Source organism: Centroberyx gerrardi, chromosome 8 (genome assembly GCF_048128805.1).
Source record: "Centroberyx gerrardi isolate f3 chromosome 8, fCenGer3.hap1.cur.20231027, whole genome shotgun sequence".
NCBI lineage: Eukaryota > Metazoa > Chordata > Actinopteri > Beryciformes > Berycidae > Centroberyx > Centroberyx gerrardi.
Window position 1 is genome coordinate 33,414,952 of NC_136004.1, and position 16,570 is coordinate 33,431,521.

Sequence of the window (16,570 nt, forward strand, 5' to 3'; positions counted from 1 at the left end):
CAGGTTGGAGATGAAACTGAATCCTCTTTAAACTCTGTAGATACAGATAACAACACTATATGACAGTGAAGCAGGTCCACAGATGACTCTGTACAGACAGCAGATTAAAGGTTTCCTGCCTCAACTGTGACTGTGTGTGTGTTTAACTCTGGGGTTATTGATTAGTTAAAGACTGCCAGGGGAGTGTGTGTGTGTGTGTCTGGTCCCACCGCAGCAGGAGCCGTGTTCTACCAGCCTCCCTCTGCCTGATCAATAACACACACACACACACACACACACACTCTCTCTCTCTCTCCCTTGACAGTCTTTAACTAATCAATAAGCCCAGAGCTAGACTCCCCCCCCCCCCGCCCCGGGGCAGGCTCGGGGCTCCACCCCCCTGGGGAACGCTCTGCTTCATCACTGTATTGATCTGCAGCAGCAACAGGCTGCCGGCCGCAGCGCCTCCTGTTGGACCGGCCTGCAGCTGCAGCTCGGGAGGCTTCAGACCCACAGCTTCAGCCTCACTGTGGTGTTTCCTCTCTGCTCTTCCAACACATCACCTGTCAATCAAACAGTGTGGGCGGGGCTTGGATTTCCTGTTGCTGCAGTTTGAGTTTCTCTTTTCTCTCTCTCTGTTCCTTCATGGTGGCTATCGCTGCTCATGCTAACTACCCAGTTCTTCTTCTGCTGCTGAGTCCAAACAAACTGGAAATATAAAACGCATCACTTCCTGTGCGGCAGGAAGGAGCGACCAGACTCCGGCTGTTCAGAACAGACAGGAGAAGATTCATGACCTGGAGACAGGCTGGATCACTGTGGAGATGATGTGGTGAAATCTCACTTTCTATGGAGAAAACTACCACTCCCTCACTAACTAACCTGTATACACACACACACACACACACACACCTGTAATGAAGTCTCCACTGACCGTTGGTGTGTGTGAGTGTGTGTGTGTGTGTGTGTGTGTGTGTGGTCAGACCTTGTCCAGACAGGCCCACTGTTAGGAGCAGCTGTTAACAATAACACCATCAACATATACACACACACACACACACACACACACACACCCCAACCCACACAGAGTGTCTCCTGTGTCGACTGCAGTTCCACTGAGTGTAAACATGGATCTGTGACTAAAGGGAGTAGTAGCTTTAATTGAGTCTGTGTGTGTGTGTGTGTGTGTGTGTGTCTGTCGCTCTGTCAATCATCTCAGCAGGGGTTCTCTGTTAATGAGCCGAGTCAGATAGATGTGTCAGACACACACACACACACACACACACACACACACACACACACACACAGCAGCATGGATGTCTTGACTGCAGGACAGCTGTTATAAACAGAGTGGAAGTATTAAATTTACATTTCTCATGACTGTAAATGACCAGTTTTGTGTACTTGTACTTGTACCAAGCATTTCTGAAGTGAGTAATTGTAATTTTACCTTTATACCTTATATATGTCGACTTTAGGGCAAGTTATGCGTCTGTGTTGAAGCTTTGCTGTAGATGATGTCGTAAGATCTTTCATCAGATGAATCTGGTCTGATCTGCGCTTCAGAGTGTTCAGGCCGCGTCACTTTTTCACACACAAAATTCTAAAAATGTGTTTTGGCTTTGTCATTATGGGGAATTGTGTGTAGATTGCTGGCAAAAAAAATATATTTTTTGACAACAAGCTTTAGGAAAGAGGAGAAAACAACAACAAGCTGCTGCTGTGTGGCTGTTTGTTTACATCATTCGTCTCACGGAAATCTCCACGCAGCTTCAGGACTGTTACAGGGTCTGAAATCACTTAGTGCAGCTTTAATAGTTTTATACCGGTAACTGCTCTTCTACTTGAGCAGAATATTTTGTTCTGTTTCCAGCTGCTCTTCTCTGTTCAGCCTCAGCTCCTCTGATTCAAACGGCTCAAACAGGAAGTGGACGGTCTGGAGGCCGCGGCAGAGAGGACGACGAGGGGAAAGACCACCTCCATCCTGGAGAACCCCTCTCACCTCAGACCTGGACTTGGACCCTAGCCCCTCAGAGCCCCCCCCTTCCCTCATCAGTACTAATGACTGAACTCCTCATTATGTATATATACAGTATATATATACGAATACGCATTATTATTATTAGCATTTTTGCACTGTCTCTATAGTTTCTATATTATGTACATTACCTCTAATCTTTTATTATCCTTTCCTTGGTACTGTTCTGCCAGTTGCTACTGTGGCACCTGAATTTCCCCAAGGGGATTAATAAAGTGCTATCTTATCTCATCTTATCTTATTTTATCTCATCTTATCTTATCTTAAACCAACCAATGGCAGCTCACCTCTTCCCTCCAGCTTTACCCTGGCCCTGCGCTGCGTTCCTGGCCTGGTTCTTGGCTTGGTTCTGGTTCCTGGCCTGGTTCTTGCCCTTGATGGTCCTGTCCTGGTTCTTGGCGGTCTTGTCCTGGTTCTTGGCGGTCCCGGCGGCCCCGGTCCCGGCCCCCAGGCCCTGCGGCGCGTCCCGCAGGCCGAAGCTCTTAGCAGCGTGGCCCAGGTGGAGCGAGCGGATGTGGAAGATGTGTTTCAGAGAGGAGGGGTAGGCTGTGTAGGCCCGCAGGAACGACTGGAGAGCTGGGTAACAACAGTAACACATAACTCTTTATTACTGATCTCATCGTCCTAAACCTCCATGTTGACCTGCAGGGAGGACTGGAGGGCTTTAATTCGCTTTAATGTCATTATCATCACTGCTAATATCCTCATATTCAGCAGACCTGACTCAACAAAATAACTCTTCATTATATTCTCTTCCTCCTTCCTCGTCAGTATGATCGACTCAAACAGTCGAGCTTCTGACTTTAAAAATGTCAGTAAAGGAACAAAACAGTGAGACACAATGTGATGAACAGAGTCTATATCCCTCTACAGAGTGTTGTGTCTCGCTCTGTTGTTCCCAGTATGATCGACACCACCAGCCGGCACAGGAGCAACATGAAACAGCATTATCATCACAATAACCAGCACTTTTCACACTGCAAGTCTCTCTCTGTGTGTGTGTGTGTGTGTGTGTGTGTGTGTGTACCTCTCTTGGCAGTCTGTACTGTGTGTGTGTTGGAGTGAACGACGTTCTCGAACTCAGTCTGCAGAACTGTGGCTCGCTCTCTGATCTCCTGATCCAGAGCTTTGGACGAGTTCTGAGAGAGAGAGAGAGAGAGAGAGAGAGAGAGAGAGAGAGAGAGAGAGAGAGAGAGAGAGAGAGAGAGAGAGACACACACACACAGAGAGAGAGAGAGAGAGAGAGAGAGACACACACAGAGAGAGAGAGAGAGTGAGAGAGAGAGAGAGACACACACACACAGAGAGAGAGAGAGAGAGAGAGAGAGAGAGAGAGAGAGAGAGAGAGAGAGAGAGAGAGAGACGAACAGAGAGAGAGAGAGAGGAGAGAGAGAGAGAGAGAGGGACACACACAGAGAGAGAGAGGTTGCAGTATCAAAGTTATATATTATTTACAGAACACATTTCATACAATCATACAACTCACGGCACTACAAACATTAAAAAAGGATCCATAGAACCTCCTCCAGAACCCCTAGAACCCCGTCAAGAACCACTGGAACTCCTTCAAGGGCCCCTGGCCCCAGTTTGAGAACCCCTGGTAGGACGAAGGCACCTACCTTGCTGTGGTACTTGCCCCGCCCTTTGTAGGCATCATCCAGCATCAGATTGGACAGGATGTCCTGCAGCTTCATCTCTGATAGGCTGGAACACAGTGAGACCCGCCCACACAGTCAAACCAGGAAGTGGATTAGTGGCAACAGTGTATAATGCTGCGTTCAGGTGCTGCACCAAATATCAGAATTGAAAGTACAATACAAAGTGCTAAATATGACTAAGGTGTACTGTGATGGTACTGTGGAGTGCTACGGGGTACTATGATGGTACTACAGGGTACTGTGATGGTACTATAGGGTACCATGACAGGTAATAGGTAATACAAAGTACTACAGTGTCGTGTGTCTTGTGTTTTCAGCCTGACAGACAGTCAGTCAACAGACCTGATGTTGTGATTGGCCAGCTCGGTGATGTAGGCAGTCTCAGCGGGGGTGAGGAAGAGGAGGCTGCTTCCTCTTCCTCCGATACGAGCCGTCCGCCCGACACGATGGACGTACTCTGCTGCTGAGGTGGGGGGGGTGTACTGCACACACACACACACACACACACACAGAGCTGTGAAGTAGTAGCAGTAGTTCGAGTATTAGTAATAGTAATAGTAGTAGTAGTAGTAGAGGGCGATATGGCCAAAATATAATCACAATCTTTTCAGGCAGTATCACGATCCATGCTATGGATCACCATTTGTTTCATGTTGACTATTTCTAAGAGCATTTTGCAAGTTACTGAACAGTTCAACCCAACTACACAACATTCAATTTGCACCCTTTAAAGAAAATAAAACCCTTCAAGAAAACAAACACTGATCCAATCATTTAAAACTGAAAAGAACTGAAAGACCTTTAGGACCAGCCAGAACTTTTTCAAACATATTTTAATGAATACCACACCAGTTTCAAAAGGTTGGCAATACTCAAATGCAATTTTGCATTCAGAAAATTAGTCTATGCCAATCAGCTAGCTGGTCCAAGCAGTCACAGACTCGGCAATCTACAAAAAGGGGTAGACAAGATGTTGTGGATATTTCAGTTCAACTGGTGTCCTTATAATCGGGAGATGATCTGTCGTCCAGATGAACATCTGAACCTCCTCAGCTCGTCTCTCTTCATCTGCTCCATGTTGTCTTCACTATCGACCCACAGCAACCGATACAGGAGGAGGAGATACCAAGCGGCCAATCACAGCTCTTGTGGTCTTGTGCCGCTCTACGCTCAGTTACAGTTTTGGAGAGGAGCAGTAAGCTCCAGTAAGAGCTACAGAGACACTTTGACACAAAAGTATAAAGGCCTAGGAGGAAACCGCCAACAAAATGACTTCTTCTTCTGAAGTCTTTGGGACTCTAGTAAAGGCTTGTCCAATCAACTCCACCTAGCATAGCGTCCCTGGGGCGAGGCTGGCCTGGACAACGGCAGACTGTTAGGTTGTGAAAGCAGTTTGGAAGCAGTCAGTGTGTGAGTGGTGTCAGCGAAACTATGATGAATGAAAGCACTGCAAAATATACTTGGATTTTTGTTAGAATGTAGCACAATCTCCCTGTAATGGCAGATTGTGGAGAAATTTTCACTGGTTATGATCTGCTTGGACAGACAGCTGACAGAAGGAAATAGACCCCAACTGGGGCTGGCATGGGTTAACTACCCATGTCAGCGGGATCCAACACTAATCAGTATTCAGGAAACAACCACCAAGGGCTATGAACATAAGAGATAATACCCGCAGAGTCTGTGAGAGCGTGGGCCGAAGTAGAATCACGGATGGATAACATGGCTGCAGACCCAAGAACGGAAAAGACTATGTGGAAGGCAAGCACTCAGCAAGAATCTTGCACATCAACAGCATCCGAGAAAAGGCTTCAGGTCTGTCCCTGCGGCTGGAAGAAAATAACATCTTCAAAGGGCCTGAAAATACATCAAGGAAAGAAAAAGTGCTTGAGAGAGGGAGAACAGGGACCTCAGTCAGTCGAATGAAGTTCAGCGACTGGAACCACACCGAGGTTTGCAGGATATCAGCCCCCCTGAGGAAGTAAACTCAAGCACAGAGGCAAGAGCGGAGGAATTTACGGAGCCCATCCAGCCAAGAAAACCTGCAAGGGAGAAGAAGATCAGTGGGAACAAGCCTTGGGTGAAATTGCCCGGAGCTTCAGAGAAGGCAGAGTGGGAGACGATCAACGCAGACCTGACCAGCACCCTAGAAAGGATGAGGGGCACAGTAGAAAGAAAGCTTGACAAGATGGGGGACATAATCTACGACTATGGAGCAGAACGGTATGGAGTAAGGGAGAAAAAGGAAAAAGGCAGCAATAATGGAAAGCAAGTCAAGACGGCAACAGGAGATAGAACGCCTGATCCGGGAGAGGAGGCAGCTCAAGAAGCAGTGGAGGAAGGCTTTGGAAGCATGAAGGACGGCATCAATATACTCCGGTTAACCTTGAGAGGAGCAGAGAACCTGCAGAAAGCATGCAAATAGAAAGAACAAGCAAGATCATGTTTCTTCAAGGACCCCTTCAAATTTGTGAAATCGCTTTTCACCAACGAGAAGGGAGGAAGCCTGAAAACATCAAAGCAAGAACTGGAGGAGCACCTGGAAAGATCACACTCCGATGAGAAGAGACATGAACAAGCTATTACAAGGATATCCCACCAATTGAACAGCCAGAGCACCAGATGGATGTCAGCCCTCCAAAGTGGGAGGAAGAGGAGAACCCAGTAAGACGAGCAAGAGCATCATCAGCCCCAGGGCCCAATGGGGTTCTGAGTATACAAGGGCGCTCCTGATGTTCTACGGTTCCTGTGGAGGCTAAGGAGAGTGGCTTGGGAGAAACAAATCATACCCAAAGCATGGCGCAGAGCAGGAGGAGTCCTGATTCTGAAAGAGAAGAGAAGAAGTCCTCTGATATCAGCCAGTTCCGCCCCATCTGCCTCCTCAATGTGGAGGGTAAGATTTTCTTCAGTGTCATAGCTCAGGGGATTACCAACTATCTGGAGAGAAACAACTTTGTGGATACAACAGTTCAAAAAGCTGGGATTCCAGGGTTCTCTGGATGTCTGGAGCACACCAGCATGATTTGGCACCAAATCCAGGCAGCTAAGAGAGAGAAGAGGGATCTCCATGTCATTTGCCCTTAATCTTGCCAATGCGTTTGGGTCCGTTCCTCACAGTTTCCTCTGGGCATCCTTCAACTTCTTAAGGATAACAGAGTCTATCACAAACCTTGTCAAAACCTACTTTCAAGACCTGCAGCTCTGTTTCACCACACAAGATTTTACCATCACATGACAGTGCCTGGAGATTTGCATAATGGCAGCTTGTACCATCTCCCCATTGGACTTCACCATGGCCATGGAAGTGGTTGTCAGAGCCTCCAAGTGGGTAGTGGTGGTGAACGGCTTAAGTCCGAAGCCTACATCAGGGCCTACATGGACGATATGACCATGACACAACAGCAGCACGCACCAGATGCTACTAGGGAAGCTTCAAGAGAACATTGCAAGGGCCAGAATGAAGATCAAGCCATCCAAATCAAGAGGCATCTCCAGCATCAAACTGGCAGATCAGAGGTTCTTTATCAACCAAGAACCGACACCACTAATCAAAAGCCCTGGAAGACAGTATGACTTGAAGCTCAAGGACACTGACCAGGCGCAGGAAGTGCTCAGAGGTCTGGAGAACATCGACCGATCTATGCTGCCCGGCAAGCTGAAAGTCTGGTGCCTGCAGTTTGGGCTACTACCCTGCCTTATGTGGCCATTGACATTTATGACATCGCCCTCACAAGAGTTGAGAAGATGGAGAAGATGATCAGTTCCTATGTAACACCTAACCAGGAGTTTAAATGCACCAAAGTGAGACTAGAGATGACCCTGTCAGAGTCCCCAGACATGGTGAAAAGAGCTGCTGCACAAACCTTTGCAAGAGAATGGAAGTGGACTCCAAAGGACGCAGCACAACAGGCAATATCTGATCTCCACCATGGTGACATCATGGGCCAAGACCAACAGGGAAAAGGAGGCTTGGGGCTTGGTGAAAGACGACCTTACTGGAACAAAGTATCCTCATCTGAACGGCATTAGTATGACAGTAGTCAATACGGTGCGCCAAGGCTGTGTCACAAGCTAAGTAGGGCCAGTGGATGAGATGGGAGAGCGTGGAGAAACAGAAGATCAGTTGGAAGAAAAGTAGGATCAGTTTCCTTATTCCAGCAACCTACGATGTCGTTCCTGCTCCCAGAAATCTCAACCAATGGCTGGGTGAAGATCCATCATGCCCCCTGTGTTCAACACCAGCTATGCTCAGACACATCCTCACTTCCTCCCAAGGCAGGTACACCTGTAGACACAACAAAGTGCTCAAGTGCCTGGCAGCAATTCTTGAAACCAAGAGAACAACCAGCAATGCCTTGCCCCCCAGAACATCTAACCCAGCTGAGACAAAAGCATTTCTCTGGGAAGGGGAACAAGGACAGAGGAAGTGCCCTGAGGACCAGAGTCGGACAACTGGAAGCAGCCCGGGACTGGGAAATGCTGGTGGACGTGGGCCAACATCTTAGTTCCATCGGAGATAGCCAATACCAACTTGAGGCAAGATCTGGTGCTGCGGTCCAACTCTCTGCGCACTGTCTACTTCGTGGAACTCACAGTACCTTGGGAGGATGCTGTGCACAAAACCTTTGAGAGGAATAAACTGTGATACACTGAGCTTGCAGCGGAGGCAGAGCAGCAAGGCTGGAGACCAAGGGTTTGCCCAGTGGAGGTCGGATGCCGGGGCTTCGTGGCAGTATCCATTATAATGCTGCTGAAGGACCCGGGGACCGGTGGGCAAGCCCTACGCCAGGCCAATGGCTCTGGCTGAAGAGAAAAGACCCCAGCTGGGCTCCTAAGTGAGCAGGCTGGGGGGGGGGGGGGGGGGGGGGGGGACTCACTGCTGAACCTACTGGAGATGTCGTGGGCCAATTCAGCGAAACACCAAGGATGGAAGGAGCCCACTTGAGAACCCTGACCTGTCTGCCCAGTCCCTGCCACCTTCTCTACATCGGAGCAAGTTATAGGTTCGTGCTTAAAACTTTCCAATCAGCACGGGGAGTATAAGAGGTGGCACTGTGAATTTTAATATCATGTTCTGTGTATTTGAAACATAAGATCAGTCATATCACCACCGCTACAGCAGCAGGTATTTACCTGAACTATCCAGGTGACCTGTGGTAGGTCCAGTCCTCTGGCTGCTACATCCTGACACACACACACAAACACACACACATATTTATAATGTATGTAAATATTACATATGCAGTAGCTACCATAACAAAACTAATGAGCAGATTATTAATATACTGTAAACATAGAAACATTATAGAAGAACTGAATAACAACACTGTCTACTATTAGTTTGGATATGAAATAGCACGGTAACTTGGAGGTCAAAGGTCAGACTGTCAGGGATGTCAGACTAACTGGAAAACTAGCAGCTACTGTGACATGGCAGTGTTTGTAAGTGAAGTCAGACTGAAGCAGAGTGAATGTACTGACCGTACAGAGCAGCACACCAGACTGACAGACAGAAAACTCCTGAAACACCTCCGACCGCTCCTGCAGGAGACAGGAGGTACTGTTACTGACATCAATCAATCAATCAATCAATCAATCAAACAAAATAGCTAAAACAGTGTCTGGGGTCAAACAGGTTTCAGAGGGGAAACAGATCGAGCTGAGAGAGGAGTGAAGGGAAACACACAGCAGAGGAGGGACTTGGTTATTATGGGATGGCACCGGGCTTCCTTACCTCCTGCTTCATGTTGCCATGGAGACGCAGGAAGTTGAGCGGAGGCTTGTGATTGGCCGAGGGCCCGCAGAGGACGGAGGAGAAGAGAGAGAGGAGAACTCGACCCGCTTCACAGCTCGAGACGAAGACGATCAGCTTATTACTCCGCTGAGAAAACTACACACACACACACACACACGCACACACACACACAGAGTTTATTACCCTGTTGAGGAAACTACACACACAGCTTATTAAAATATCACATTATACCCTATACATATACTATTAAATATATGCCAATAATCCTAAACTTACACTAACACTAACCTTACAGAAAAGTGTAAATGTGATTTACAAAGAGCATAAAGACGAGGAAGAGTAAAAGAATAACAGGAGAGAACATTTTAGACAAAGACAATTTAGAAAGAAGTTAAACATCCAAAACAAAAATGAAAACATAAAAAACCAAAACAGGATTAAAGTCAACATGACATGAAAAAAAGTGTTGTCAAGTTATATAATGTTATATACTGTATTCTATTACCTTACATCAGTCCAGAGAGAGAATAGAGATCATTTTTACCTTACATTTGTCCAGTATGAAAGCAGCCAGACAGACCAGTCGGACTTTACTGGGAACGATCACCACAAACTGGTTCAGCTCCTCCGGCACGGCAAAGCTCTCTGATTGGCCGGCTGGACCGGGGTCAGGGGTCACTGAGGTGGTAATGATGTCAGAGGAGGCGGGGCCAGACACGTGGATGCTGACCGGGTCGTTCATACACAAGTCTGCTAACCGAGACAGACCTGGGACACGGACACACACACACACACACGCACACACACACACACGCACACACACACACACAGTCAGTCTCAAGTCTCAAGTCAAGTCTCAAGTCTAAATGTAGAACAGCAAGTCAAGTCAGAACAAATCAAGAGTCCAGTATCAATTTAATATCTTAAAGAAAACTAAATATCTAGGACTTTTCAATGCAATATGGTTTTAATAGGATAAAAACTTGGTAAGAGCATCATGAGTTTGATTTCTATAATCAGTTTCAACTTCAATAAATTCAATCATTCCATACAAATTCAGAAAACAGAATTTAAATTCAGTCGTCCGCTGGAACAAATCTCATCACTTTCAATCTAAGTCATTTACACAAACACAAGATCTCAAGTCAAGACTTTAGAAACCTTTTCAAGTCATCAAAGTACAAGTCAGAGTCAAAGCTTTCTCTCTCTCACACACACACACACACACACACACACACACACACACACACACACACACACAGTGTGTTACCGTGCGTCAGTGTTGCAGACAGCAGGACGTTCTGTCTGCTCGGTCCAGTAGAGTTCAGACTGTTTAATATGACAGCCAGATCCTTCTCAAACCCAGGTCCAACGTCCTGCACACACACACACACACACACACACACACACACACACACACACACCAAGTTAAAATGATGACAGCAGTGTTCCAGGTGGTGTGAATTCAGATCGCAGGTTTGATCTCCAGCAGACTGAACTTCAGATGACATGGAGACTGAAAAACAGTAATGAGACTGTAAACACAACACACACACACACACACACACACACACACACACACACACACACACACACACTGAGCAGCTCAGTGTTCATGGAGCCAACCTGAGCTACAAAATGTAGTTAGCTAACCGCTAGTTAGCGGCTAGCTAGTTTATGTTAGACAGCTAGCTAAGCTCCAGGTTTCTGTCCACAGCTCAGCTGCTAACAGCATTACAGCTATTGTTTTAATTATGGTTGTTTATATATTTATATTTGTATGTATTTGGCAAGTCTGGAATGTGTTTGTACTACATTATCATACATGTTTATAACTAGATAACTATATACTTCCCATATACTTTATGTTTTTTTGCATTCTTGTGTTCTGCCTTTTTTAGCCTTTCTATTTTTATATTATTCCTCTTCTGTTGATTGTTTAGGACTCAGTGTTTTGTCCTGTGAAGTCCTGCTGCTGCAACAGCTGCAGTTTCCCCTCAGGGATCAATACAGTCCGTCTGTCCCGTCTGTCCCGTCTGTCCGTCCTCCATTAAAGCACCTGAACACAACACATGGAACTAGCTAACATTCAGTCACTGTGTTTGTTACGGACTGACTGGTTTCCTGTGGCAGACTGTTAACCAGCAGGAGGCGGGGCTTACTGTGGCGGTCAAGCTCATCTGTCGCAGAACGTTTTGAATCTTTCTGTGGTTCTTCTACCAGGAGGCCTCGTCCCAGGATCAGGGGTGTGGTGCGTGTGTGTGTGTGTTTCCATGTGTGTGTGTGTGTTGTACCGGTCGGCCTCGTCCAGGATCAGGAGTGTGTGCGTGTGTGTGTGTGTGTTTCCATGTGTGTGTGTGTGTTGTACCGGTCGCGCCCTCGTCCAGGATCAGCCAGCGGACGGCGCTGAAGGCGATGCTCAGGGTGTTTCTGATATGATCCACCAGACGGCCAGGAGTCGAGACCAGGATGTTAATGCCTTTACGGAGCCTGGGGGGGTGGGGGGGGGGGGGGAGCAATTTCATCAGTTAAAAGCAGGGTGCGTTTGATTTGCTCCTCCTGACAGGGAGGATTAACCCCCCACAGGACCCTGGGCACACCCAGCGCTGTATGAAGATCATGAGACAGACTGACAGAGTTCAGACTGTACCTCGCCTTCTCTGCTTTCCTCTTCTCTCCTCCCATCAGGACTCCTGGGACGATCCAGGTAAACGGCTGGAGAGAGAGAGAGAGAGAGAGAGAGAGAGAGAGAGAGAGAGACAGAGAGAATACTCAGTACGCTATAGAGAGAGACAGAGAGAGAGAGAGAGAGAGAGAGAGAGAGAGAGAGAGAGAGAGAGAGACAGAGAGAGAGAGAGAGAGAGAGAGAGAGAGAGACAGAGAGAGAGACAGAGAGAGAGAGAGAGAGAGAGAGAGAGAGAGAGAGAGAGAGAGTAAGAGAGGGAGAGAGGTAACAGTATCAAAGTTATATATTATTTATTATTTAGAGAGATCTATTATTACTGCTACCCAATACTACTACTACTGTTAGTAGTACTAACTATCTTAGTACTACTACTAAAAATATACTGAATTACCTTCAGAAGTTTCTGGAAGATCTGGAAACTTTGCTGAGCCAACTGAGAGAGAGAGAGAGAGAGAGAGAGAGAGAGAGAGAGAGAGAGAGAGAGAAGAGAGAGAGAGACACAGAGAGAGAGAGAGAGAGAGACAGAGAGAGAGAGAGAGAGAGAGAGAGACACAGAGAGAGAGAGAGAGAGACAGAGAGAGAGAGAGAGAGAGAGAGACAGAGAGAGAGAGAGAGAGAGAACAGAGAGAGAGAGAGAGAGAGAGAGACCAGAGAGAGAGACAGAGACAGAGACAGAGAGGAGAGAGAGAGAGAGAGAGAGAGAGAGAGAGAGAGAGAGAGAGAGAGAGAGAGACAGAGAACAGAGACAGAGAGAGAGAGATGAGAGAGAGGAAGAGAGAGAGAGAGAGAGAGAGAGAGTTACAGTGTCTGGTTCTCAGTTTCTTTTACTCTCAGGTTTTTGGGGGATTGGGAACGACTCGATGGATCTGAATGTAGTTCTGTATTGAAGCTTGTGATGTTCTGGACCTGAACTGGAGGACTGAGAGTTTCTCCAGCAGCTTCCAGACTGAACTCTGCTGTCAAGATCTGGATCTGTAAAGATCTGCAGGAAGAGACCAGACCGCAACATAGAGCTGAGACGTGAAGACGTGGGCGTGGCCAGTTCTCGGTTCCTGAAGCAGAGTACCAGGGTCAGGGTTCGCCGTTGTTTGAGCTGAGCCGCTACAGAGCGAGCCGGCAGCTCAGACCAGCAGCCGCTGCGTCGGGGAAAACTAGCGTAGTTGGAAAAAAAAGGCGAAGAAAACCGCTCATCCCAGAGGAGAACCGCGTCATCGAAGTCGCCCAATCACAGAGCTCGCTCGTCGTCTCGTCACGCGGGAGAGACGAACTGTATCTAGAGCCGGTCACACAAGACGGACCTGACGCTACGACCTCGGACCGTCAAGAGTCCCGACGTCGAGACAAGAGGAACACGGTCGGTGTTTTGTACCCGCGGCTGCCAGGAGAGAAACAGCCGCTCTTCTTTCTGCCGCTTCCCGTCGTCTCGGTCCGGAGCGGCGGTGGATCCGCTCGTCGGGTTTAATCGGAACCGTCCGTCGGCTCTCCGGCGCTCTGCTACGCAGCTGCCGTCTCTATGGCGACGTGACGCCAGAAGATTTACATTCTGCAAAAAAACACGAATACTGATTCTACGGTTCTACGTCTATGTGCTTGACACGCCTACCGAATCGGCGTTGCCAGTTCGTTGCGCCGTCGCCATAGTAACTCCCTCTAAGGATCATGGGTACTGTAGTGTTTGGTGCCGTTTTAAACACGGAAGCGACAGAAAGATAAAACACGACTATCGTTTCCTGCTGTCAGACTGAAGAGCTTCTCTGTAACATGGCAGCTGTCAATCAAGTTCAAATCCCCATGAGTCCTGCAGCTGGTCAGAGACTCTGTACTGATCTATACAGTATAGATCTACAGTATCTACAGTATATAGAGTATCTACATGTAGAGACACACTGTAGATATATAGTACTTAGATCTAGAGTATATATATAGATGTAGAAATGTAGATGTAGAGTGTGTAGCGTGTGCAGAGTGTGTAGATGTAGAGTGTGTAGAGTGTGTAGTGTATAGATGTAGAGTGTGTAGAGTGTGCAGAGTGTGTAGATGTGTATAGATGTAGAGTGTGCAGAGTGTATAGATGTAGAGTGTGTAGAGTGTGTAGAGTGTATAGATGTAGAATGTGTAGAGTGTGCAGAGTGTATAGATGTAGAGTGTGTAGAGTATGCAGAGTGTGTAGATGTAGAGTGTGTAGAGTGTGCAGAGTGTGTAGAGTGTGCAGAGTGTGTAGATGTAGAGTGTGTAGAGTGTGTAGAGTGTATAGATGTAGAGTGTGTAGAGTGTGTAGATGTAGAGTGTGCAGAGTGTATAAATGTAGAGTGTGTAGAGTGTGCAGATGTAGAGTGTGTAGAGTGTATAGATGTAGAGTGTGTAGAGTGTATAGATGTAGAGTGTGTAGAGTGTGCAGAGTGTATAGATGTAGAGTGTGCAGAGTGGTAGATGTAGAGTGTGTAGAGTGTGTAGAGTGTATAGATGTAGAGTGTGTAGAGTGTGTAGATGTAGAGTGTGCAGAGTGTATAAATGTAGAGTGTGTAGAGTGTGCAGATGTAGAGTGTGTAGAGTGTATAGATGTAGAGTGTGTAGAGTGTATAGATGTAGAGTGTGTAGAGTGTGTAGAGTGTGCAGATGTAGAGTGTGTAGAGTGTATAGATGTAGAGTGTGTAGAGTGTGCAGAGTGTATAGATGTAGAGTGTGTAGAGTGTGTAGAGTGTATAGATGTAGAGTGTGTAGATGTAGAGTGTGTAGATGTGGAGTAGAGTGTGTAGAGTGTATAGATGTGAGAGTGTAGATGTAGAGTGTGTAGATGTAGAGTGTGTTAGAGTGTGTAGAGTGTGTAGATGTAGAGTGTGTAGAGTGTAGTAGTAGAGTGTGTAGTGTAGATGTAGAGTGTGTAGAGTGTAGAGTGTGTAGTTAGAGGTGTAGAGTGTGTAGAGTGTGCAGAGTGTATAGATGTAGAGTGTGTAGAGTGTGTAGATGTATAGAGTGTGAGTGTAGAGTAGTGTGTAGATGTAGAGTGTATAGATGTAGAGTGTGTAGAGTGTATAGATGTAGAGTGTAGAGTGTGCAGAGTGTATAGATGTAGAGTGTGTAGAGTGTATAGATGTAGAGTGTGTAGAGTGTATAGATGTAGAGTGTGCAGAGTGTATAGATGTAGAGTGTGTAGAGTGTGCAGAGTGTATAGATGTAGAGTGTGTAGAGTGTGAGAGTGTATAGATGTAGAGTGTAGTGTGCAGAGTGTATAGATGTAGAGTGTGCAGAGTGTATAGATGTAGAGTGTGTAGAGTGTATAGATGTAGAGTGTGTAGAGTGTGCAGAGTGTATAGATGTAGAGTGTGTAGAGTGTATAGATGTAGAGTGTGTAGAGTGTATAGATGTAGAGTGTGTAGAGTGTGCAGAGTGTATAGATGTAGAGGTGTAGAGTGTATAGATGTAGAGTGTGTAGAGTGTATGAGTAGAGTGTGTAGAGTGTGCAGAGTGATAGATGTAGAGTGTGTAGAGTGTGTAGAGTGTATAGATGTAGAGTGTGTAGAGTGTGCAGAGTGTATAGATGTAGAGTGTGTAGAGTGTAGATGTAGAGTGGTAGAGTGTGCAGAGTGTATAGATGTAGAGTGTAGAGTGTGTAGAGTGTATAGATGTAGAGTGTATTAGATGTAGAGTGTTAGTGTAGAGTGTATAGATGTAGAGTGTGTAGAGTGTATAGATGTAGATGTGTGTAGAGTGTGCAGAGTGTATAGACTGTAGAGTGTGTAGAGTGTGTAAAGTGTGTAGAGTGTGCAGAGTGTATAGATGTAGAGTGTGTAGAGTGTGTAGAGTGTATAGATGTAGAGTGTGTAGAGTGTGTAGAGTGTATAGATGTAGAGTGTGTAGAGTGTGTAGATGTAGAGTGTGTAGACGTGTGCAGAGTGTATAGATGTAGAGTGTGTAGAGTGTAGATGTAGTTGTAGAGTGTGCAGAGTGTATAGATGTAGAGTGTGTAGAGTGTGTAGAGTGTATGATGTAGAGTGTCTAGAGTGTGTAGAGTGTATAGATGTAGAGTGTGTAGAGTGTGCAGAGTGTGTAGATGTAGAGTGTGTAGAGTGTAGAGTGTGTAGAGTGTGCAGAGTGTATAGATGTAGAGTGTGTAGAGTGTGTAGAGTGTATAGATGTAGAGTGTGTAGAGTGTGCAGAGTGTATAGATGTAGAGTGTGTAGAGTGTGCAGAGTGTATAGATGTAGACGTGTGTAGAGTGTGCAGAGTGTATAGATGTAGAGTGTGTAGAGTGTGCAGTGTATAGATGTAGAGTGTGTAGAGTGTGCAGAGTTATAGATGTAGAGTGTGTAGAGTGTGCAGTGTATAGATGTAGAGTGTGTAGAGTGTGCAGTGTATAGATGTAGAGTGTGCAGAGTGTATAGATGTAGAGTAGTGTAGAGTGTGCAGATGTAGAGTGTGTAGAGTGTATAGATGTAGAGTGTGTAGAGTGTGTA

The 16,570-nt window shown here is 46.5% G+C and overlaps 1 protein-coding gene across 1 annotated transcript in view; it reads right to left on the reverse strand.

Annotated features, from left to right (window-relative positions):
* ddx31 (DEAD (Asp-Glu-Ala-Asp) box polypeptide 31) overlaps positions 1 to 16,570 on the reverse strand; it is a 36,764-nt gene that overhangs the window by 11,017 nt on the left and 9,177 nt on the right. The window contains exons 10-20 of the mRNA XM_078285401.1: positions 12,081 to 12,145; positions 11,806 to 11,920; positions 10,701 to 10,806; positions 9,975 to 10,198; positions 9,410 to 9,565; positions 9,157 to 9,216; positions 8,809 to 8,859; positions 4,018 to 4,157; positions 3,637 to 3,721; positions 3,045 to 3,156; positions 2,305 to 2,593 (exon numbers count right to left, since the gene is read on the reverse strand). Coding sequence (XP_078141527.1) covers positions 2,305 to 2,593; positions 3,045 to 3,156; positions 3,637 to 3,721; positions 4,018 to 4,157; positions 8,809 to 8,859; positions 9,157 to 9,216; positions 9,410 to 9,565; positions 9,975 to 10,198; positions 10,701 to 10,806; positions 11,806 to 11,920; positions 12,081 to 12,145 — 1,403 coding nt within the window. The remainder of the gene's footprint in view (positions 1 to 2,304; positions 2,594 to 3,044; positions 3,157 to 3,636; positions 3,722 to 4,017; positions 4,158 to 8,808; positions 8,860 to 9,156; positions 9,217 to 9,409; positions 9,566 to 9,974; positions 10,199 to 10,700; positions 10,807 to 11,805; positions 11,921 to 12,080; positions 12,146 to 16,570) is intronic.